Genomic DNA, 23,499 nt, shown 5'->3' with positions numbered 1-23,499 from the left:
CTCCTCCCATTGCCCTGGCCCAGAGCCTCCCGCAGCCCCAGAGACTCCAGAATGTCTCAGACACATTCAATAACCACAGCGGTCCATGCGCACGTGCTGATAAGCGTTTGTCTTTCTTTCTTTGAAAGATGTCCGGAAAGGACCTGTTGGCTGGGGGGGACCAGGCGAGCGTCCTCGGCATCTCTCCTGGAGCCGGGTGCAAGGCAAGGTTAAGGGCAGGAGAAAGGGGAGGGGCCCAGGAGACAGCTTCCCACCAGAATGGACAGCTTGGGGCTGGCGCGGAGTTGACCGGGGGTCCGGGGTGGTGACTGAGGGGCAGAAGGGGTGCAGCCTGGTCCCTTTCTGCCAAGGGGAATGAACGTAGGGCTTAGCTCGCAGACGCCACCCTCCTCTCCTCGGAAGGTAGGATCAGGGCGCCCCAGGCACCGCCCTGCGTGAGGAAGACGGCCCCCGCCAGCGGCCCTCGCCCCCCCCATGGGTGGCTGCGGCCTGCAGCAGGCCAGACAAGAGCACAGTCTCTCCAGAAAAGCCCCCAGATGGTCAGCCGGCGGGGAAAGGCCGGGGCAGGGACACGGCGGTGCAGGTATTGAGCAGAGCGGACAGCGGCACACCCCAGCCCTATCCCCGGGGCTACGAGGCCCGCCTAGGTCTGCACGTGGGTCAGCTGGACGTCGCCTGCCACCTCCAGGCTGTTGATGGCAGGGAGGTTCTTCATGCGGTGGTAGTACTCAAACAGGTGCTGGCCGTCCACGGACACTTTGAGGCAGTGGCTTTCACACATGATCCACACCTGGATGGAGGCCACATTATTTGCACGAGTGGAAAGTCCTCAAACCCAAATGCAGGCTCGTGTCTTCCTCCACCTACTTGCCTTCCTCACACATTATTTAAAGCAAGTCTCATGCCCGCCTTCACCCCCACCTGGGGGGGGGGGGCACGTCCTTCCCTCCACGCCCCTCCTGTTCTTCCCCTTGTGCCTTTACATGCCCTGCTCCCCCTTCCTCTGCACTCACCATGCTGCCCCCTTGCCCCGCTGCCCCCCATATGGGTGGCTTCTCCCCGGCCAGCAAGCCTCCCCTGCCTTCCTCCACCTGAGCCCTCCTGGTCAGGTGCCCCTCAGGCCACGGCGCCCACCCCACCCTCACTCTCCCACCCACCCCAAGCCTCTAGAGGCCTGGAATGGTGGCCTGTGCCAACCATGCCCCATATTAGCCCCATTTTTTTAGATGAGAAAATTGAGGCCCAGAGCAGTGCAGTCACTCACTCAAAGTCACACAGCTATCTATGAATCCCTGTATACTGCTGACCGGCCCGAAACACCCCAACACACCACACTGAAATCCAAACTCCTTTCCATGGCTCTCAAGACCCTACATCAGTCCCCTCCAAGCCTGGGTGGGGACTATTACGGCATATTTTAAAATATAGATGTCCAGGGCCGCCTGGGTGGCTCAGTCGGTTAAGCATCCGACTTCAGCTCTGGTCCTGATCTCCCAGTTCGTGGGTTCAAGCCCCGTATCGGGCTCTGGTGCTGACGGCTCAGAGCCTGGAGCCTGTTTCACATTCTGTGTCTCCCTCTCCCTCTCTCTCTCTCTGTCTGCACCTCCCCCACTCGTGCTCTGACTCTCTTTCTCAAAAATAAATAAACATTAAAATTAAAAAAATAGAGAGAGAGATGTCCAGGCTGGGAGGGGGCCAGGTGAATTGAATGCGTAGTTGAGAACATCCGCTCTGTGTGATCCGGACTCCAGCCGGAGGAGCCGCCCCTCTCTGTGTTGCTTTAGCCAGAAGCCCCTGGCCTCCCTATTCCTAGACAGGCCACGCCCTTGATCTACTTTTGCAGTAATAGCTGCCCCCTCTGCCGCCCACCAGGATTGCCTCCCTCAGACCTTTGCGAGGCGGGCTTCTTCTGTCCCTGAGGTCTCAGCTGCCCTGGGGCCTCCTCCGAGAGCTGTCCCCTTCAGGGACAGCGTGGCCCCTGCCCCACGGCTCACTTGATCCCATTATTCTGTCTTGCTTTCTGCACAGACCAGTTGTTATTTCCAATGATCTGTCCATGATTGTTGAATGAGTGAGAGAGTGAATGAATGACCACCTGGCACTTACGGGGCCGTGACCTCAGGCGAGTAACCTAACCCTGTGAGTCTGTCCCCGCACCGGCGAGCAGAGGCACCACTGCCCCCCTTGTGTGGGACAGTACAAGGAAAACAATAATAGCCACACTCTACGGGGCACTTTCTCTTCTCCTAGGCCCAGACTTTACCCCAGAGGCATCAGCTCCCCTATCTTTCGAGGTCCCCCCAGATGCCCCCCACCTGCTGCTCCACTTGCCCCTTGACCGCCTCTGTGCTCCAGGCCGTGGCACCTTACCGAGAAGCTCTGGCCTCGGGTGAAAGGCATCTTTCGGGGCAGGCTTCGTTCCTCGGACCCCCACGAGCTGTTGATCTGCGTGTTGCGGACCACGACGTTCTCATCGAAACGGGGGTTCAGGTGGAAGGCAATGTCGCTCCCAGAGCGCAGGTTGATGTGGAATCTGGGGGTGGACAGCTCCTGTGAGCTTCTGCCCGCTGAGCTCTGAGTCTCTCCACCCCTCCCAGCCTGCCCAGAGCCAGGGGGTTGACCAGAATAACCTTGAGAGCCTTCTTGAGGGCCCTAGCTTACCTCTGGGCACTGGGCAGGACGGTGCCGGACACAAAGATGTTTCTGGAGGGGTACAGCCCGCCCGGGATGGAGGTGAAGAAAGGCATCGGCTATCGGGAAGAGAGGGGGGCAGGGCAGGTCAGCCCGCAGGGAGCGCTTTGTGCCGATTTCCATGAATTTGGACTGTCAGCTGAGTTTGACAGCCGCTTCTGTGCATAATATTTTCAAGAAAGAACTTGATGGTGTCACTACTTGGTTCGGTAAATGCCAAAGGAAAACTTTCCAGTCTTCCTCAAAGTAACGGGCTTGTCGGGAAAAGAGCTTTGGCCAGACGCCAAAGGAGGCTCAGGCTGAGAGGTGGTGGCCCTATCGTGCGCTCATGGCTCATCTGAAGGGACGGTGTTAAAGGTGACAGCTCCTTTCGACAGACTTTTCATGCACTCGGATGTTTTCAGAACTGTGGCTTACTGAAAGATCGCCTGAATTTTGTAAGCTGCCTATCACCTCCCACCCCACCCTACCCGAACAAGGCCTCCGCCCCTCCCAGAGAAACCACTTACGTAGGCTGGATTGGGTAACACCACCGGTGGGATGATGGAATTCTGTTGAAAGAGACCAAGGAGTTCGGTTTGGGAGCACACTCCCCTCCTTCCCCCCCCCCCCCCCCCCCCCCCCCCCCCCGCCGCCCCTTTCCAGAGGCCCCTGGCTTCTCGGCTTCACCTTCCTTCTCAAGTCAGCCTTTGTGGAACTTCTGCTGTGTTTCCTGACATCATGGCCGCCTGCCTACCTGACATCATGGCCGCTGCCTACCTGACATCATGGCCGCTGCCTGCAGGCAGCTGCACTAACTCCAGGCCTCCCGTCTGATTCTCGCCCATGACAGGAGAAGCAGCAGCTTAAACTTAAGCCTGTGACCCGCAGTGACATCCCAGGGGCTTGTGTTCAGGATGGGGCCTCGTACCCAGATGCTGGGACCGCTGTCCCGTCCCAGTGACAACAGGACCCGTTCTCTTGCCGGTCCTGATCCAGAATGTCTGCCATCCCCAGGGGCATTTTACTCACGTGCCCCCCGGGCAGAGGACCCAGCCCCCCAAACCCTACCCTCCTTTGCTGCACTTCCTTCCTGCCTTGGGGACTAGAGAATTCCATCCTTGGTGAAGGGGTGCGCGGTGGGGCTGTGGTCTGGCCGGAGCACTCAGACTTACAGGGAACATCTGTCCGGGGGTGCTGTGCATGGTGTGGATGACAGTTTGAGTCTGGAAGGAAGAAATCCAGATTTGAACCAGCTCTCACCGGCGTGAAGACCACCGCCTACCACCAAAGGGCCTCACTTAACATCCTAGGGGTGACTCCCTCTTGAGTGCATGACCAGCCCAGTGGCCCCCACCAGATCCCCCAAAACTGGTGGTTAGAGGTGTGTCTTCTCTCAGGGGGTGAGGCAGGGGCAGAAGTTTCTTCTACTTGGAGAAGAAATATGGCTGCACCCGTGGCCCATCTTTCTTCTCAGGGAGCACAGCCTCGCTTTACAAGAGGAACAAGTAAGTACATGTGTGACCCTGGTTTTCCGTGGCCACTCAATGAGAAGGGCAGGGGCTTGACCAGACCGGTGGCAATTTGGGTTGTTTCCCAATTCACGAGGGCCAGCCTACGCCCCTGCCCCACTTCCCTGCCCCTCTCTCCCCCGGTCCCATGACAGCCAGGCAGGTGGCCTGGGGGGTGACCTCGCCGTAGGGGAGAGCCCCGGTGCCCAGCCCTGCCTCCTCCTTTTAACCCACAGGAAGAGGCAAAATGAAGAGGACCCAGGAGAAATCAAGAGACGTACCACAGGAGCCGTGTTGGCTGGCCATACGCCCGGAGACTGAAGGGAAGGAGAAAAACCAAATAGTAGTTACTGTTGGTGCTTCATGAGGGTGAGACACAGGTGGAAAGTGTAGTAAAAACTGCCTCCCCAGACTCACGCTCAGCTCCTTCCTGCTCCGTAGCAAGTCTTGCAGAGCCTGGATTCTTCCCCACCATCCCAGATTCGCCCCCCCCCCCCCACCATCCCAGGCCCACTGGGGTTGAGGGTACGGTCAGGGCTGGGGGAAGAGGAGCACCCGCATTGACTCCTCTACAGGGAGAAGAGGATGGATCGCACAGAGGCCATACAGCCTTCCTTAGCTCCCGGAGGCAAAACCATTCCTTCTGGTTCCGTATTTCATCCAGAAGGTGCAACATTTAGTGAAGGCCGGCTGTGTGCCAGGCTCCGGCCTCGGCACTTTTACAAAGGAGGCATCTTCAGCTCCTGGTTCGCTAGCGAGGCAACTAGGGTCAGAAAGGTTGAGCAGCTCGCCCAAGCCCTTCCTGGTAATAAGCAATAAAATCCAAAATGCTACTACCCAGTTTGGGCTGAGGTATCCAGCAACCCCCATCTTCCCCGGGCCAGAGCCAAAGTTGGGCTGCCCTGCAAAACTCCCTAAAGCTCGACCGGTCCTGAAGTCAGCATGGCGTGAGGCACATGGCCTGTCTGTCTCACGACGGGCCCCAAAAGGCTCGGTAGAGAGGCACCCCTTCCTCTAGCCCCCGCTGCTCCAGTGGCCAAAGGCGGGGCCAGGCCCCCCTTCCCTTCCTGCTCTAGACCCTGTCCCCTGGCTGGTCTCCCATTCCGCTAGCTGTGCAAACAACACTCCACAGTCATTGAGTCCCTACTGTTTGCGCAGGCGCTGTGCTGGGGAGACTAATGAGCGACCCACAATCCAAGCCCACAAGGGGCTTGTGGGTGGAGGGAAGGAGGGGGTGGAGGGACAGGGACAGACACGTAGGCACAGTCACAACAGGACATGGTCACTGGCATAGCACAGATATATACAAAGTCCGTGGGGACATGGCAGGGGGTGGGGGGCGGGCATCCAGTGATGTTCCAAGCAGCAAAGATGCCCGTGTAGGGTGACATTTAGGCAGAGCGTCGAAGGGCTGTTAGAGGTCACCTGGGGCTGAGGTGGCACTGGGTGCTTTCGGCTGCAGGTACAAAAAGTCTGTGGTTCCCAGAGAGTGTCAAGTGAGCAGTGGAGGCTGCCTAGGCTTCATGGGTAAAGGGGCGTGGCCGGAAGGTGGGCTGGGGCAGGACTGGGGTGGGGGCGGGGTGTTTTCTGTCCATCCTGCCGGGAATGGAGGGCTTTATTTAGAAGGGCTTGCAGTCTTTAGGGTTTTTAAACAGGGAGAGGACGCAGTCAGATTTGGGTGCAGGAAGGTCACTGCCGCAGGGGGCGGGGTGAGTGGGGAGCTAGATCACGGTCCTTGTGGTCAAGGGTCAGATGGCCTGGCCCAAGAAAGGCAGCGGCTTCAGGAGGGAGAGGTGTGGGTGCAATGCAGGCAGACTAAGGACGGGAAGGAGGGGACTCCCGGGCCCCAGCTCTGGGCCAGGTGGTGTGGCGGCGACAAGGAAGCCTTGGGCAGGCACCACGGGGCCTCTGTCCTCCCTGATGAGCGCTCGGCCTCCAAGGCCTCCACATGGAACTCACTTTTGGCTTTCGGCCTCTGGGCCTGGGTGGGAAACAAGCAGTCTGCGAGAACTGCACCCCGGAGAAGATGGGCTGGATGGGGGCTGCTCGCGTGTTCTGTTAAAACAAAAGGCACCGCGGCATGAAGAAAAGCGTTCATGGGGCCGAGGAAGCGCGGACAGGCAGGGGCAGGAAGCCAGGCAGGCAGGAGAGGGTGTTCAAGATCGTGCAGGTGAGGCAGACGGAGGCTTCGGCTCCAGTGAGGGACAGCAAGCCGGTGAGCTCCCTCCCCACCCACCCGGACTCTCCTCCATCTCCCTCCCTCCTTCCCTCCCTCACTTCCTCCTCCCCGGCTCTCTTCCCCAGGCCCCTAAGGGAGAGAGTTGGGTAAGGAGGGACTATGAGAGATCAGGACAAGAGAGAGAGGAGCTGGTACCCGCTGAGGGCCTACTGTGTGCTTTTCTCATCTCAGGAGCACAAGGACCAAAAGTGGTGACGGCAGCTCCCACCCGGCCTCCTGGGGCCCTGCTGGAATGTGCGCCCAGCACACCCCTATCCTCCAGAAATCCTGGATTTTTTTCTCACCTTTTAAAAAAAAAAAAAAAAATTGTGGTGAAATATGCATCCATTTACCATCTCAACCAATTTTAGGCGGATAGTCCCAGGGGCACTAAGTACATGTGCATGGCTGTATATCATCACCACCACCTGCTTCCAGAATGCAAAACTTCTTCTCTGGACCTTTTAGATGCCCACAACACATTCGAAAATGTTAAAACACCATTTTAACTGTCCTCTGTGCGAGGGTCCAATAGACCTTGGTGAGGGCCCGTGCAGGCCATTTTGTGACCTCATTGAATTCACACAATAAACTCATGGGGCAGCAGTGACCATGCCCCTTCCACAGATGGGGGAACTGAGGCTGGGAGAGGCAAAGCTGCTTGTCTAAGATCTCACAGCTGGTGATAATGGCAGAGCTGGGCATCTGAGCTAGATTTGGTTGGGTTCCCAAGCCTGGGTTCTTTCTGGAGCCACATGGCCTCCTAAGCATGATGGAAATAGAGAGTGACAGAGAGTGGTGGCCAGAGAGCATACGGGAGACCGAGGCAAGTGTTCTGGACAAAGACAGTAAGTAACACAGAAGGACAGGACAGGGGAGCTGGAGGTGTGTCCCCTGAATCACCAGGGTAGGAGATTGGCTGCTACCATCGGGCCCTCCCAGCAGGGCCCATGTACTCAGCCCTGAGATAGGTGCCAGGTCGACAATCTGACCTGGAAGCCAATGTAAGACAGGTTCACAGCGCCGCTGACAGAGATGGTGTCCACGCGGTGGAAGGGCACACGGTGGGAGTACTGCAGAAAATGGTTCCCGTTCACCGTCACCTGTGGAGACGAGCACAAACTCCAGGACGGGGACTCAGGCCAGGGCGGGGGACCCTCCCCCCCTCCCCCCCAGGAATTAAAACCCGTGTTTGGTTTTCACATCTGTCAGGGACACCAGCCTTCAGAGCTGTGCCGATCCACAGTCCATCGAAACCCAATCCCTACTGGGCTCTACTGGGCTTTCTCGTTCTTATGGTCGTTTGTTTATTGCAATCAGTTTATCTTTCTAATGTTGGCCCACTTGAGATGCTGTTTACATATGCATAAACATGGTTGTGGGGAGCAGAGGAGAGGCAGCCCCCCGGGTTGTACACTGAGGGAACGGGAACATCCATGCTCGCACAGAGGACAGACACGGAGACACTCACCCCCACTTGTCTCCCGAGCCCAGAGACATTACTCTGTTTACGTGATTTGCAACACCATGTAAAGCTAAGCCATTAGTAGGACCTGGACAGAGGCTGCAACAACATTAGCAAACACCAGACGTTATCAGGGACTTGCAGTGGAGGAAAGGCTACAGCAAAGGAAAGGAATGAACCAGAACTTTAAAGACCCACGAGGCCCCAAAGCACCATGGTGCTTTACCCAGTTCCAATTTCCTGAGTAAAAGAAGCAACCCATGTCCCTGTAGACATGCAGATGAAGGTGTGTGAGTAGACTGTGGCCATTGCTAACGTTCTTACAAGGCAAGGGTCCTCCAATCTGTATAATGGCATTGCTCACGTGATCTTTGAAAGGCTCGTGTGACTTACCGGATAGGGCTGGGAGGTAGGGGAGGGAGGCAGGGGGAAGGCGGGCGAGGGAGCTGCTTCTCACCTTGAAATCGCAGCTGTTCACGAGGAAGCAGAGCTCAAAGGGAATTCCCATCTGGAACGGCATGTGCATCTTCCTCTCCTCTGTCCCCCAGCTTCTGTTCTGCTTCGTGTTGCAGACCACGTACCCGCCCTCTTCAAACCGTGGATTGAAGTGGAAGGCGATGTCATTGTCGCTGGGGCCGGAATGAAAGTTCACAGCAAACCTAGGCAGAAGGAGATTCCGTAGCCCAGGTTATTGCCGAGGGGGCGCGGGGGGACTCACGCCCTTGACTTGGGTCTGTCTGCGAACTTGCATACAACCTGCATGGCAGGTTTGGACCCATCTCAGTTTGTTGCCGTCCTTTCTGTGCACCTAACTTGAACTTCGTGTCTTTTGGGGCAAGTATTCCATGTTGCCCTTACAGTATGATTTTCTAAAAACACGTCGAACATGGGTAAAGTAGAAGGTGGACACCTTCATGCCGAGTGGATACTCGGAGGCCAGCCCCCATCGGCTCAGTTGGGAAAGGAGAAGACAAATTTAAAGACCATGTAAAACCGATGGAAAAGATTTCCAAAGCTAGTTTCTAAAGCATAGAGTAAATAGTAGCTCTCCGGGCACAAGAGCTTTGTGGATGTCTGTCTGTCACTGGAGGTTGGCGTGTGTCCCACACATGCAGTGTGGAGTGGTGGCCCTGAAGTCAGCAGGCCTGGACCCCAGCTCTGCACTGCTTGTCATCTGTGACAGTTCTCAACCACACTCCTCACAAGTCACCATACCCAGGGAGGTGAGTGACTTCCTTGCTTTGGGGATGCTTCATGAGGCGGTCTTCTAGAAGTCCCCACCCAAGTACATTTCCATCCCTGTCTCTCTCCTCTGAAGAAGCCTTTGGGTAAAACTGTGGCTCTGCGGTGGGGAATTAAAACCTTCCCAGGAGCCTGGCTCCCGAAAGGTAAACCTTTGTTCTGCCTTTTTCCAGACAGTGCCCCCTCGGGCCCTAAAACCAAGTTCCAGCCTGACGCTCTCCTCCAAGGAGCCCTCCCTGAATTCAACCCCAGCGTGGTTTGCCACCTGCCTCTCAGGGTCACGGCGGTCTCCCCAGCTGACGCACAGTGCTCTCCCGTCACCCACATCTCCCACGGGGTCAGGCACTGCACCAATGGCCCCTGAGAGTCGTTCTATTAAATTCCTGCGGAGGCCGCTTCATTTCTTGCTGAAGGAGTTCTGTATGTCGTCCTCAACACCTGTGCCTCCGAGAACCCTTGGCCCCCAGGGCTCCCCTGAAACTGCCGTGGCCCTGAGCCCAGTCAGCCTTCCCTCTGGGAGAGGAGACTGCCAGTGTCTCCAGAAGGAGCAAACCTAAGTCTGTGTGTCTCTTAAAATGGAAAATTTGGTTTCTGTAATGTCTCGGGGTGTATTTTTCCCTTTGTGGTCTTCCAGCTTCCTTCCCACGTTCTTTAGAAAATTCCTTCTCTGGTGCGCCTGGGCGGCTCAGTCAGTTAAGCGTCCCTCTTCGGCTCAGGGCATGATCTCATAGTGCATGGGTTCGAGTCCCGTGTCGGGCTCTGTGCCTGGAGCCTGCTTTGGATTCTGTGTCTCCCTCTCTCCCTGCCCCTCCCCCACTTGTGCTCTGTCTCTCAAAAGTAAATAAATGTTAAGGAAGGAAGGAAGGAAGGAAGGAAGGAAGGAAGGAAGGAAGGAAAGAAAGAAGGAAAGAAAGAAGGAAAGAAAGAAAGAAGGAAAGAAAGAAAGAAAGAGAAAGAAAGAAAGGAAAGAAAGAAAGAAAGAGAAAGAAAGAAAGGAAAGAAAGAAAGAGAGAGAAAGAAAGAAAAGAAAGAGAGAAAGAAGAAAACTCCTGCCACCGGAAAGGGAGAGGGCAGAAGCTTGGCAGGGCGGGGGGTGGGGGGTGTGGAGACAGTCTCTGTTAGACAGGATGGGAGTAGAAAGCCATCCTGGTGGCGGGAGAGAGGTAGGCAGAGGGAGAGGGAGAGAGAAAGAAGGGAGGTTCAAAGGTGAGGTCCCGAAGTTCCCTGCTGGCAGGGTTTAGGGGGGATCCTGGTGCCTCGCTTCCCTCAGAGTCTCCCGGGGGGCACTCAGGGCTCTTGGGGAAGTCCCACGGTCAGCATGAGCGTGTCCACCTGGCAGGGAAACCGTGCTAGAGGAAGTCTCTAGAACCTAGATGCCAAGCTGAGGTAGAGCCGGGCCTGGGAACGCTGTGCAGGGACCCAGGAGGTCACAGCCCCGTGCCAGGTGACGAGAGGGTCACAGTGGGCAGGAGACACCGGAGACTGAGGCAGAAAGACTTTAGAGGGAGGGCTCCACGGACCTCAGCAGGCAGCCCCCATGGTCATAGGCCCCATGCAAACTGGGGCAGAAACCTGGGCCACAGTAGAGGCCAGCCAGGGCGCCTGAGCCTCTGAAGGCCTCCCAGCCTCGGGGAAGATCTCGAGCACCTCTCTGTTCCCGGAAATCCCTCCTCAGGAAAGAGGGGTGGGGGGCAGGAAACAGCACTTAAATGGTGTTTGTATTTTGAATTGATTTCGTATTTTCCAGAAAAGACCTTGAAACTGAAAGAGACCAAAGTGCATTTGACGGCAAGTTCAGACATTTCTGTGTCAGCCAAATGAGGGCTCCAGAGTAATTAAGGGGCAGTTCAAGAAAGAAAGGAAGTGATATTTTTGCAGCTCTGGGTTATGGTGTAGAAAGGTCAATCCCAGGGGCGCCTGGGTGGCTCAGTTAAGCATCTGACTTCGGCTCAGGTCATGATCTCGCAGTCCGTGAGTTTGAGCCCCACGTGGGGCTCTGTGCTGACAGCTCAGAGCCTGGATCTGCTTCGGATTCTGTGTCTCCCTCTCTCTCTGCCCCTCCCCCACTCGCATTCTGTCTCTCTTGAAAATAAACATTAAAATTTTTTTTTAATTTAGAAAGGTCAATCCCAGAACATAATTCTCTGCTTCTGGGCCGGCCTGCTCCCCTCCTGAGACCCTGAGCTCCTGTCAGCCCCGGGTCTACGGGGAGGCTATGGTCATGGTGCCCAGATGCTACTGGCAGATGGTGTCACACAGATCACCCGGGGATCCCCTGAGCCAGGCGCAGGCGGCTCAGAGGGTGTTGGGTGAACCGACCTGAGCTGGTGGGGGCCCTGCATTGCCAACGGGTGAGGCTAGAGAGAGAGAGAAAATTAGTTCCAGATACCTGGTTCCATTGTTGTAAAGAACAGTCCCCATGAGAGTGATTTTAAGTCCATCCTGGAGGCCCCCGAGGATTTGCCCAGAGAAGGGGACGACCTGCGGGGAGAAGATGCCGGTCAGTCGGTGGGTCTCCCTCCTTCTGTCCCCCCCGCCCCCCAGCACTTGCTAGAGGCGGCCCGGGAGTGTCAGCCCCGCGCTAGGGAAGTCTCAGCCTCACGGACCCTCCCGGCCCTGAGTCCAGGCAGTCCCACGCGCATTCTAGGATCGTGACAGGGAGACTCTGGGGCTCCGAGAGGCTGTGATGGGGCGCTGGCCTCCCTTGGGAGTCTCAGAGAAAGGGACAACTTCCAGGAGGAGGAAGGAACGTGTACCTGGCCTCGAGATGGGAAGGAGCCATGGGAGGGATGGGAGCTGTGGGACCCCAGGTCAAGCTCCCAGCAAAGGTCCAGAGCCCTCGCTGGGGACTCTGCAGGCCGAACGGACCAAGGAGACCACCAACCTACTCTAGAGGATAACCCTTCCGCTCGCCTGACGGGGCCGAGAAGAAAGCTTCCTCCCCTCCGCCTGCTCTCCCCACCCACAGAACTATGGTGACCATGACTTTGCCCTTCCACGCCGCCTCAGGTAGCGCATCTCCTCGGATGCTCTCTGCAGCCTCTACTGCTGCTTCTCGGCTCCCCATTCCCTTCCCCGGGGCCTCGGCAGCCTCCGAAGCCCTCCTCCCTGGGCCCCTCAGCACCAGCTTTGTCAAAGGCTCGTTCCCGGGCCGCTTTCAAGGCGCAAAGGGTATGGTGAGGCACGCATCATTCTAGAGCGGGACGTACTCCTGGTTGGAATGCTAATTCTGCGGCTCATTACCTGAGTGGCCTTTCGAATGAAGCCTATTGAATGAACCTCTCTTTGCCTCAGTTTCCTCGTCGGCAACAATAGGGTTAAATCCCTCCTTCTGTGTCAGTTTGATGATTGAGTAAGAAAAAGTCTGCGGAAGAGGCTGGCACCTAGCGGGTGTCTCTCTACCACCCTCCCCCCCACTCCCCCGCCTCCACGCTGGACTCTCTGAGCAAGATCCCCAAACTGGTTACTTCTCAACTGTCAGAGCTGATCTCCCGAATCCCTCTGAACTAACGGGGTTGTACAATCCGCATTAGACCAGGAGGGAGTTCTATCTCCCTAACAGTTTCTCCCCGTCAAGTTCACGCCTTCTCTGACTCTCCCCGAGGTCAGTTCCCAGCAACACTGAAGCGCTTACAGGAACCTGGCCGGTGATGTGTGTGAGCGAGATGTCGGCGGGAGGGCGATAAGGCGAGAGGGAGTGGTGGGGAGGGTTACAGACTAGAGGTCGCCTCCCTCATCTAACAGGGCAGCGAGTGCTCAGCTCTAACCAGTGATCGCGGCCCCACCCCGCGCCAGCAGAGCCCCCCCATTTTTAGAAGACACAAGTCTGGACTTTTTTTTCTCTCTAAAACTTTCTAATTTCTGGGGGGAGAATTCTTCACAAGGGATTTTGGGGGCACCTGGGGGGCTCAGTTGGTTAAGCGTCTGGGGCTCTTGGTTTCGGCTCGGGTCATGGTCGCGCAGTTCATGAGATCGAGCCCCCGAGTCAGGCTCTGTGCTGGTAGTGCAAAGCCTGCTTGGGATTTTCTCTCTCTCTCCTCTCTCTCTCTCTCTGCCCCTCTCCTGCCTGCTCACTCTCTCTCTCTCTCAAAATAAATAAATAAACATTTTTAAAAAGGGTTATGTAGTATTAAAGGATTAAAAAGAATTGTGTAGGGTTGGGTAGAGAAGAAGCAAATAGATCCTAAGTTGTTAAAGCCAGGTCATGGGTACGTGTGGTTTAGGATACTACTCTTTCCACATTTAAAATTTTTTCTACAGCAGGGGCGCCTGGGTGGCTTAGTCGGTTAAGCATCCGACTTTCGCTTAGGTCATGATCTCGCGGTTCGTGGGTTCGAGCCCCGCGTCGGGCTCTGTGCTGACTGCCAGCTCGGAGCCTGGAGCCTGTTTCCAAGTCTGTGTCTCCCTCTCTCTCTGACCCTCCCCTGCTCACGCTGTCTCTCTCTCTCCTAGAAATAAATAAAAAAATATTTAAAAAATAAAAAAATTAAAAACAAAATAAAAATTTTTCTACAGCAACGAGTTAACGAACACTGTACAGGCCAAACAAAACGCCCACCAGCCAAATTTCAGCCCACTGCCTTCCGATCCGTGTCCTGGGGTAGACAGCCACTCGGAACCCAAGGAAGCCCATCCTTGCTCAGTTAGCACCTATGATGCCAGGACCTCATTCAGACCGACTGCTACGTGGCCGTTTGGGAGAAGTGACTTTTGATGCTCCTCCGGTCAGGTCTGCATTCTGCCATGAAATGCTTTGATGACCTCCAGCAAATCCCGTCTCTGCCCCTCTGAGTTCCCTCTGTGGTCTCAGTCTGTGCCAGTGCCGCTCTGGCCCGGCGTGCAGACTTCTCTGAAAAATACTCCCCTCGTTTATTTGTTGAGCCCCCCGAATCTCTTCAGAGGTTTTCATACTATCACAAGACATACTGCTTAAAAGGTGAATATTCCCAGGGGTGCCCGGTGGCTCAGTCAGGTGAGCGTCCGACTTCGGCTCAGGTCACGATCTTGCGGTCAGTGAATTTGAGCCCCACGTTGGGCTCTATGCTGCCAGCTCAGAGCCTGGACCCTGCTTCAGATTCTGTGTCTCCCTCTCTCTCTGTCCCTCCCCTGCTCGCGCTCTTTCTCAAAAATAAATAAACATTTAAAAAAAGAAAAAAAATGGTGAATACTCCTGGCAAGCACGCGTCCTTCACTTAAGCATATCCTCACTGAAGTGTAAAGAGCTAAAAGTAGAGTGTGGTTAGGTGGGGTCCTCAGTGCATAAAGGGAGGCTGGAATCGTGGGGACGGGTCCTTCTGGTGGCTGACCTTCCTGTTACCTCATTATCCACTATGAGTGCCACGATTAGAGAGGAAAGTGAGGTACAAAAGATGTGGTAGTGGCCCAAAGCCGCTCAGCCGGTCAGTGATAGCGTTGAGTCCCAGCACAAGGCTGACCAGGTGAGGCCAGTGGGGTGTGAGCAAGGGGTGGGGTGTGAGCAAGGGACGGGGGGCCAGGTTCCCAGGGTGGGTCCTCATGGCATTTGGCTCCTTAGAACAGCCGGGTTGCGGGACCTTCCCACCGCCATTGGGAGGAAGCAAGGTTGCCACGGCTGGACGTCAGCAGGCCACCCGGGTGAGGGCACCTTCATGGGCTGGGCAGGTGCTCCTGGTGCCCACGGGGGGTGCGCCCATCTTCTTTCTTGTCTGGACTCCAAGGCCCTGTTTTAACTCCCTGTTGCCTGGAGGAAGATTTTCCTTCTTGTTTGAAACATTTGAATGCAAGGATTGGAAAGTAAAATCTAGTCGGCAGAATAATTACGCGTCAGGGCTGGTTAGGAACTCTGGGACCCCTCAACTGATGGAGAATGAGCCCAAGGTGACTCATTTTGACCTTGAGAGCCCCATGGAGGGCCGACTACCTGCAGCCGGGCCCAATGTCCCGCAGCAACCACCCCCGCCTGTCAGCCCATCGGCCCCGGCCTCTCGGGAAGCTCTTTGCCAAGGCCGGGAGGGGCTCCTTCTACAGGGCGGGGGGGTGCGGGGGGGGGTGCGGGGAAGGGGAGGCTGCTGCTCACCTGCCTTTCCCTGTTATTGCTCTCTCTCTCTCTGTGGGCACCTCTCTCTTCTGGGGATAGGTCAAGGCACCTCCCTTACATGCCACTTACTGTCTGGGGACATTTGGCAATTGGCCTCAGTTTCTGTGAGTCTCAGTTTCCCGCGTCTGATGTGGGGGTAAGAGGCTCACTGGGTTTAAACAAGGCCACCTGCAGACGCGGCCTACGCAACTTGGCCAAAGGTCTGAGGCAGCTCTTTGAGCCCCACTCTGCAGAGACATCCCCACTCCCCTCCCACTCCCGAGGAGGCCCCACTGCACACACCCTTGGTCTGCCTCTGCCTTGCTAACCCAGCCCCCGGGGAGCAGACACCTCCCCCAGAAAGCCTTCCCTGCTGCCTCCAGGCTCCTAAGAATACGAAATCCTTCCAAAGCACCCCCGCCCGCCCCCCGCAGGCACTGCTGCAAAGGTCCTGATGATATGCTGTCTCCTTAATCCTAACCCAACCCTGGGAGGTGAGCTCGAAGATGATCCCCTCTTACCGATGTGGAAATTGAGGCCCCAAGAGGTAACTGGCCTGAGGCCGCCCAGCTAGTAAAATGGCTAGACCCAGGCAGACCATTTCCAAAGTAAGTGCCCTTAACCGCCACATCGTGTTGTTTTCATATAAGCCATCCCTCTCCCTGTTATTATGCCCGACTCCCCTCTCCGCCCCCACTCCCTGCACCTGGGACGCACCAGGGATGGGCTCCCAGGGTGGCTCAGTGAGCGTTTGTGCCAAAGGCATGAATCCTGGGGGCTTATCAGCCCGCCAGTCCTGAGATGCACGGGAGCCCGCCGTGCGGTGGGCTAGCACGGCCCCTCCCGGCTTTCTGCCTTGTGTCCTCTTTGGGACACCTGCCCTCGGCACCTGCTGCTGCTCAAGGGTCACTGCCCCCAGAGACCCAGAGCTGTTTCCTCCTGGCGGAGGCAGCCGGCTCCACACCGCCCAGGCCGGCACCAGCCGTGGTACTGGAACTCACCGGGTTCACGTAAGGAGGCTGGGAGTTGTTTAAGGCCATCTCTCCACCACCCGTGTGGCCCTGCTGCACTTCACGCCAGCCAGGCACTCAGCCCTCTGCCCGGGGAGGAGATAACCAGGAAATAGAAACCGAAACAAACCTATAGTTATTCAATAGGGAGGAGCCAGAAGCAGAAGGAAGCGGTCTGGAGAAAAAGAGAAAGGGAGGAGGGTGTGGAGGGAGGGCTGGGGGTACACTGAGGAAGGAGGGAGGAGACACTCCTTGCCTCAGTGACCTTTGCCCTTCCTCTCGGCTCCTGTGCTCCCCTCCAACGCCAAACTGTGCTTGGTTCACACAGACTCAAAGAGCCTGACCACGCTGACTTAACAAGTTTCTAGACGACACTGTCCATACGTGTGTGGCTGTGTCTCCTGAGTATGCCTGCTCACGGGGCCCGGAAAACAGCGGGGCTGTGTGCTGGGCATCGCCTGGGCGCAGGGTGGTGGCAGGAAGGGCTGCTTATACCCATTTACACACGGAGAAACTGAGGCTCAGAGTCTAAAGGACATGCCCACAATCGCACAGCTCACCAGCAGCAACCCAAGCTATAGGACACCTCGGTTCTCCAGGAAGTGTGTCTCCCTTTGAAAATTCTACTCCTGGAACATCTGGGTGGCTCAGCTGGTTATGCGTTGGGCTCCTGGTTTCAGCTTGGGTCATGATCTCGCCGTCGTGGGACTGAGCCCCGTGCTGGCTCCATGATGAACGTGGAATCTGCTTGGGATTCCCTCCCTCTCTCTCTCTCTCTCTCTCTGCTCCTGCCCCATTTGCACTCTCTCTCTCAAAAAAATTAAAATAAATATAGAAAGGTGTAAAAATTCTATTCCTCTTATTAAAACACAATCACGTAGACAGGGATATTTTTCTGAGCCTCGGTGGCCAGTCGGTTAAGCGTCTGACTTCAGCTCAGGTCATGATCTCGCAGTTTGTGAGTTCGAGCCCCGCATTGGGCTCTGTGCTGACTGCTCAGAGTCTGGAGCCTGCTTGGGATCCTGTGTCTCCTTCTCTCTCTGCCTCTACCCACCACACCCACCCCCACCTCAAAAATAAATAAAACATTTTTAAAAGTTTAGAAGGACATATCTTTCAAATAGAGGACGCAATAATGGAAATTGTTACCCTAGACTATAGTGGCGTCCTGGGAGCTTGAGAGCCCCTCTCTTTATCTCTTTCTTTTCTTCTCCCCTCTCCTTCCCCCCCTCCCCCACCAGGCTTTACAATGGAAAGAGGGGAAGTCTTGGACATATTAGAATATTCCGAGTGACACGAGTGTTAGAAACACACGAAATAAATTGCATTCAAGTGGCTTCAGCACCTAGCGAAGGGAGATGACTGACTTGAAGCAGAGACGGGCAGGGGAGGCTGTCAGAGGATGGGGTGGGAGAAGGTGACAATAAGCTTACCTGAAGTCATGTGGGTCCCTGCACTGTGCACGTGGTCAAGAGCGGAAGAGCGGTTAAGGTCCTCCGGGCACCGGCTGGGTAGAAGTTGCCACGGGGCCATGCACGGCTCTGGACCTCTCTTCCTCTTGCCCTTTGCATAGATTCCCTGGAATTTGAAGACTGACTCCTCTGAGATGCTCCCATAGACTGAGGCCACATGTCCCCCCTGCCCACCCTCTGTCCCCATTATATTCCTGGATCAATCAGAATTTGACCAAATATAAGGGCAGTTGGAGCAGAAAGGAAGGAAAACACACGCATATATTCATGACAGCTTTATTTCTCCCTGCCGCATTCTGGAAAGACACAAAGGTTCAGCAACGGGAAGAAGGAAAAACACATTGTGACTTTCATGCAGTGGACTAGCCCGATGCTCCTCCCCAAAAGGAATTAAGTCAGTGAACCTTGGGGCTGAGGGGAAGAGACCAGATACATTGTAACCATTCCATTTATACAAAGTCCAGCAACAGGTCAGAATAGCAATGACCCGCCCAGAGCACTGACTGGGAGGGGCACAGAGGAGTTTTCCCGGCACTGGAGGTTTTCTGGGGCTCCACACTGATGGTGGTCACACAACTACTGACATACGTAAAAACCCATCGAGCAAACTCGGATCTGTGCATTTCCCTGGATATAAACACTATCTTGATAAATTGCTGTTAATAAACCCCAAAAAACCCCAGAGCCCAGGGAATCACGGGGACAGCTAGAGACTAGAGGTCCAGCACACAAGCATTTGGTATTGCCACGCACCTTGGAGGTGTGCCTGTTCTGTGGAGGATGGGGGGGGGGGGGGCCGTGCGTGCATGGCAGTCAAACTCAAAGACCACTGCATTTGTGGACTACTTAAGACAGAAGGGAGGCAGTTCAAGACACAGTGCCGGGGTGGGTGTTGGGGTGCCTGGGGGCTCAGTCAGTTAACTGTCCGACTCTGGCTCAGGTTGCGATCTTGTGGTTAGTGAGTTCGAGCCCCGCATCGGGCTCTGTGAGGACAGCTCAGAGCCTGGAGCCTGCTTCAGATTCTGTGTCTCCTTCTCTCTCTGTCCCTTTCTCACTTGTGCCCTCTCTCTCTCTCTCTCCAAAATAAACAGTAAAAAAAAAAAATGAAGACACAGTTGACCTTAGCAGCTGCATAGCCTGGGTGGTCGCCACTATCCATTCCCAGGACCTAGCTGTGGTCTTAAGGAAGTGAGAGGCAGCCCTTGGGAAAGTTCCTTCGGAGCTCTGTTGTTCAAGGTCCCGGGTGCTGGTCTGAAGCTCTCTGTTCCCTCCACTGTAGACCAAAGGATCGGTTCAAAATATGTGTCCACCAACTCCCACCCATGAGGACGGCCACTATCGAAGCACAGGAGATGGCAGGTGCTGAGGCAGATGAGGAGGAAGGAGACTGGCGAGCATGTGAAATGGTGAGGCCACTAAGGAACAGTGGTGTGTGTGCCTGGCCTGAAGCCTCTGATTGCCGAGGTGTCCATTTCAAAGACGTCCCTCTCGAATAAAGGCATCGACAGCTCTAGGGCAGCTTCTAGCTTCTCGAAACCTCAACAACTAACCCATGAGTGAGGCTGCTTTTCTCTTCCTGCACTCCAATTCCTTTCCAGTCACCCCCATTGGACCCCAATAAGGGCAGGACTCCAGGTCTGTGCTCGTGCTCGCTCGTGCTCTCTCCCTACAGCCTCCCTGGGTGGTCCCCGTGTGCTGTGTACCCTCCAGAATTTGTGAGTCAGAAACCGTGGGTTTTCAAAGTTCTCTGATTGTTGGTGCTGAGGTGCGTCTTGCAGTCATACAAGAACAATAAGGGCCGGGGTGGCCACCACATTGGCTCCAATGGGGAAATATCTGTGTGGGTGGGTGGGTGGGGGGGCTCACCACAAGTCGTATGGGGTCAGGTGAGTGGCCCAGACATTTCTAGCCACAGCATCACTGTATCAATAAGGTTGAGACCCATGTGATGCAACAGTTTGGTAGTTCCTTAAAAACTAACCACAGGGGCACCTGGGGGGCTCAGTCGGTTAAGCTTCCGACTTCGGCTCAGGTCACAATCCCGTGGTCTGTGGGTTCAAGCCCCGCGTCGGGCTCTGTGCTGACAGCTCGGAGCCTAGAGCCTGCTTCGGATTCTGTGACTCCCTCTCTCTTTGCCCCTACCCTGCTCATGCTCTGTCTCTCAAAAATAAATAAACATTAAAAAAAAAAAAAAACTAACCATAGAATTACGCCACAATCCAACATTAGCAGTTCACATGTGCCATGAAGAATTGAAAACAGGGACTTGAAGAGGTATCTAAACACCCACATTCATAGCAGCATTATTTGTAACAGCCAAGAGATGGGAGCAAGCCAACTGTCTATTGATGGATAAAGGGATGAAAAAATGTGTGAAGATAGGGTGCCTGGGTGGCTCAGCTGGTTAAGTGTCTGACTCTGGATTTCGGCTCGGCTCGGTCATGATCTCACAGTTCGTAAGATCCAACACAGAGACTTCTTGGGATTCTCTCTTTCCCCCTCTCTCTCTGTCCCTCCTCTGATCACACACTCTCTTTCAAAATAAATAAATACCTTACAAAAAATAATGTGTGCAGATAGATAGATTGATAGATATAGAATGGAATATTATATAGCCTTTAGAAAGGAGGGACATTCTGACAAGTGCTACAACATGGATGAACCTTAAAAATAAATAGGGGCGCCCGGGTGGCTCAGTCGGTTAAGCGTTCGAATTCGGCTCAGGTCATGATCTCACAGTTTGTGGGTTTGAGCCCTGTGTCGGGCTCTGTGCTGATGGCTAGCTCAGAGCCTGGAGCCTGCTTCAGATTCTGGGTCTCCCTCTCTCTCTGACCCTCCCCTGCTCATGCTGTCTCTCTTTCTCTCTCTCTCTCAGAAGTAAATAAAACATTAAAATAAATAAATAAACATTTGGGGCATCTGGGTGGCTCAGTTGGTTAAGCGTCCGACCTCAGCTCAGGTCATGATCTCACAGCTCGTGGGTTCGAGCCCTGCATGGGGCTCTGTGCTGACAGCTCGGAGCCTGGAGCCTGCTTCCCATTCTGTGTCTCCCTCTCTCTGCCCCTTCCCTGCTGCTCTTTGTCTCTCTCTCTCTCTCTAAAAAATAATAAACATTTTAAAAAATTTAAAAGAAAAGAAACTGCATACAGTAAAATGCCTAAATCTTTAGTGTACAGGGCGAAAAATTTTGTGTATGTACACATTTCTGTAACCACTCCAGACATCAGGAGGTAGGACATCTCCAGCCCCTAGAGGCTTGCTTGCGACACCCCCCCAGGAGGTACCCCCAAGAGTGATGACCTTTCTGGTTTCCATCACTAGAAACGAATTTGACGTCTTGAGCTTCGTAGAAATGAAATTATACGGCACATGCACTTGGGAGTCTGACTTCTTTCATGTCGCTTTGTGTGTGTGAGATTTCTCTTTGCTGCCCGGCATTGCTTTGTACATAAACCACCATGTATCTGTTCGTCCTTCTTTTGATGGAGATCTGTGCTGTTTTCACTCTTGCCATGACTAAAGCTGCCGTGAATGACAGTCGTGTGCGTATGCCTCGGGGGAACAGAAGTGGGGTATCTGTGGGTATCACCCCGATGCGGGGTGTACAGGTTTCGCTTCAGTAGCCTAGAAGGTTTTCAGCAGGCAGTCGGAGGTACAGCTTTGTAGATCACTCCAACTTCCGTGTGAGGAATCCAGAAGCTTCTGCAACGCGGGTGGTCAGGGGTACAGTCTCTCAGCAGGCAGGTGTCTGGCAAAACCCACGAACTTCACAAGGGTTAGCCGGCGTCCCGCCTCTCCCTCTTCTCTTGTGTAACCAGGCAAAGGTTGGGGGGCCCTGTCCTTTATGATCTAGAGAAGATTGCCTGAGACCGCATCCTAAACCTGAAAAAGTCCGAGGACCTCCCTCAGAATCTGGCGAAAAGATCAGATTCTCGTGGGTGTTGTGTGGAAACCCCAGTTCACATACATTTACGTGGATGAAGTGAGTTTTCTCCTTTTAACCTTCCTTCCCTCCCCACAGCCTGCCTGCCCGGGCACCTGCTCTACCACAGGGTTCTAGTGTGTCTCCCATAAGGTGGGTGAGAAAAATCCCATGATTTGCAATCTGACAGAGCTGGGATTCATTCCTGAATGATGGGTACTGTAAATTCTAGAGCAACTGCTAAAGAAATACAACAGAGGCTGGCTAAGAAAAGAGAACACGTAAGGCCGCCTGGGTGGCTCAGTCAGTTAAGCGCCCAACTTCAGCTCAGGTCACGATCTCAGGGTTCGTGGGTTCGAGCCCCGTGTCGGGCTCTGTGCTGAGAGCTCAGAGCCTGGAGCCTGCTTCAGATTCTGTGTGTGTGTGTGTGTGTCTCTCTCTCTCTGCCCTCCCCTGCTCATGCTGTCTCTCTCTCTCTCAGAAATAAATTAAATGTTAAAGGAAAGAATTTAAAAAAAAAAAGAAAAGAAAAGAGAACATGTAGAAAAGACAAGATGGTATTTAAAGAATGCCACCATTTAACCCAAAAGAAATCAGAAAAAGAGGGGAAAGCACAGACTGGACAAAGAGAAGTAACAAAATAGTCAACTCAAGCCCAACTAAATCCACAATGACATTAAATGGACAGGGACTAAGCACTCCAGTCAAAAGGCAGAGATTATAACACTGGATAAAAAGGCAAGCCCTAGGGGCGTCTGGGTGGCTTAGTCGGTTAAGCGTCCGATTTTTGCTTTGGTCATGATCTCGCGGTTCGTGGGTTCGAGCCCCGCGTCGGGCTCTGTGCTGACTGCCAGCTCGGAGCCTGGAGCCTGTTTCAGAGTCTGTGACTCCCTCTTTCTCTGACCCTCCCCTGCTCACGCTGTCTCTCTCTCTCTCCCTCCTAGAAATAAATAAAAAACATTAAAAAAAAAAAAAAAAAAAACAAGCCCTAGTCACATCCTAGTCGAGTCCTGTAAGCCAAGGTGGAAATTATTCTGGTGGTTTCTCCCAGAGTGAAACATATCTTCCTCATGGCCTAGAAATTCCACTCCTCGGGATTTACTCACAGTAAATAAAATCATGAGTCCACACCGAGACCAGCATACGAGTCTCAGAGCAGCTTTATACATTATAGTCTGAGGAGCCATCAAAAGGCAAACAGACGGACACATTGCAATCACACAACGGAACGCCACTGATAAAAACATCATACGTAAGTCTCCAATGTATTATGCTGGAAAAAGAAGGCAGACACAAAATGTACACACTGCGTGCTTCCCTTTCTATGAAGTTCTGGACGAGACATGAGGAACCTGCGAGGAGAGAGATCACTGGGAAGGGGACGGAGGGATCTTTCTGGGGTGACGGAAGTGCTCTCTGTCTAACACGATCACACACACTGGGTGTGTGTACCTGTTGAAACTCACCAAGCTACACACTTCGCCTTGTACACTTTCCGCTTGTGCGCAAAGTATATCTCGATTTCTAAAAGGTAGCTTGAGAGAGGTCCAAGGAACTCAACTCCCTATGTATTTCAAAATTTAAAAATTTTTTGTAAAAAGCAAACAATAGTCCTGTTGTATGTCGCTGGATACGTATCACATTATACGTTATCTGGCTTGGAGCTAAATAAACAACGGAATAATTTTTTTTTTTAAGGAAAGACACCATATACAGTATTCCCCCCTTTTCGTCAGGGACTATGTCCCAGGACCCCAAAGGGAAGTTTGAGTCCCAGATACACCAGCTCCTGTATGTATACTACGTTTTTTTCCTGTACATACGTGCGCGTGCTAAAGTTGAATGGATACGTTGGGCGCGGTGAAAGATTCCAGTAATAGTCAGATAGAACAATTACAACGATCCTATAATAAAAGTTAGGTGAATGTGGTTTC

The 23,499-nt window shown here is 54.2% G+C and overlaps 2 protein-coding genes across 9 annotated transcripts in view; both read right to left on the bottom strand.

Annotated features, from left to right (window-relative positions):
* Positions 1-86: 86 nt before the first annotated feature.
* On the bottom strand, positions 87-16,266 carry LGALS9 (galectin 9). Of its 4 annotated transcripts, XM_039252690.1 has the most exons (11): positions 16,163-16,201; positions 11,496-11,587; positions 8,322-8,523; positions 7,392-7,502; positions 6,141-6,236; positions 4,463-4,498; positions 3,846-3,896; positions 3,201-3,242; positions 2,662-2,750; positions 2,371-2,533; positions 87-790 (listed from the first exon to the last, which is right to left on the bottom strand). In XM_039252690.1, exons 1-11 carry the CDS (start codon positions 16,199-16,201, stop codon positions 644-646), a joined length of 1,068 nt encoding a protein of 355 aa, XP_039108621.1. In that variant the 3' UTR covers positions 87-643. The 4 variants fall into 4 exon arrangements, with proteins under 4 accessions (XP_039108621.1, XP_039108636.1, XP_039108630.1 ...); XM_039252699.1 differs by lacking the exon at positions 6,141-6,236 and having other exon boundaries at positions 644-790; XM_039252705.1 differs by lacking the exons at positions 6,141-6,236; positions 7,392-7,502 and having other exon boundaries at positions 16,163-16,266.
* KSR1 (kinase suppressor of ras 1) overlaps positions 15,197-23,499 on the bottom strand; it is a 176,239-nt gene continuing 167,936 nt past the window's right edge. For all 5 annotated transcript variants that reach the window (XM_039252658.1, XM_039252652.1, XM_039252656.1 and 2 more), the window contains one exon: positions 15,197-15,208. The gene's annotated coding sequence lies outside the window, so the exon portion shown is untranslated. The remainder of the gene's footprint in view (positions 15,209-23,499) is intronic.

Source organism: Hyaena hyaena, unplaced genomic scaffold (assembly GCF_003009895.1).
Source record: "Hyaena hyaena isolate Hyena2069 unplaced genomic scaffold, ASM300989v1 scaffold_10, whole genome shotgun sequence".
In the NCBI taxonomy this organism is placed as follows: Eukaryota; Metazoa; Chordata; class Mammalia; order Carnivora; family Hyaenidae; genus Hyaena; species Hyaena hyaena.
Note: the sequence above shows the minus strand (reverse complement) of the source record. Positions and strands in the feature narration are given on the sequence as shown.

Coding starts and splice junctions, on each gene's coding strand:
- LGALS9 (XM_039252690.1), bottom strand. CDS start 16,201: ATGGCCTTAAACAACTCCCAGCCTCCTTACGTGAACCCG. Junction 8,524..11,495: donor CTTTACAACAATGGAACCAG/GTATCTGGAACT, acceptor CCTTCTGCCTAG/GTTTGCTGTGAACTTTCATT. Junction 3,243..3,845: donor CCCCCGGACAGATGTTCCCT/GTAAGTCTGAGT, acceptor CTCTTTCAACAG/AATTCCATCATCCCACCGGT.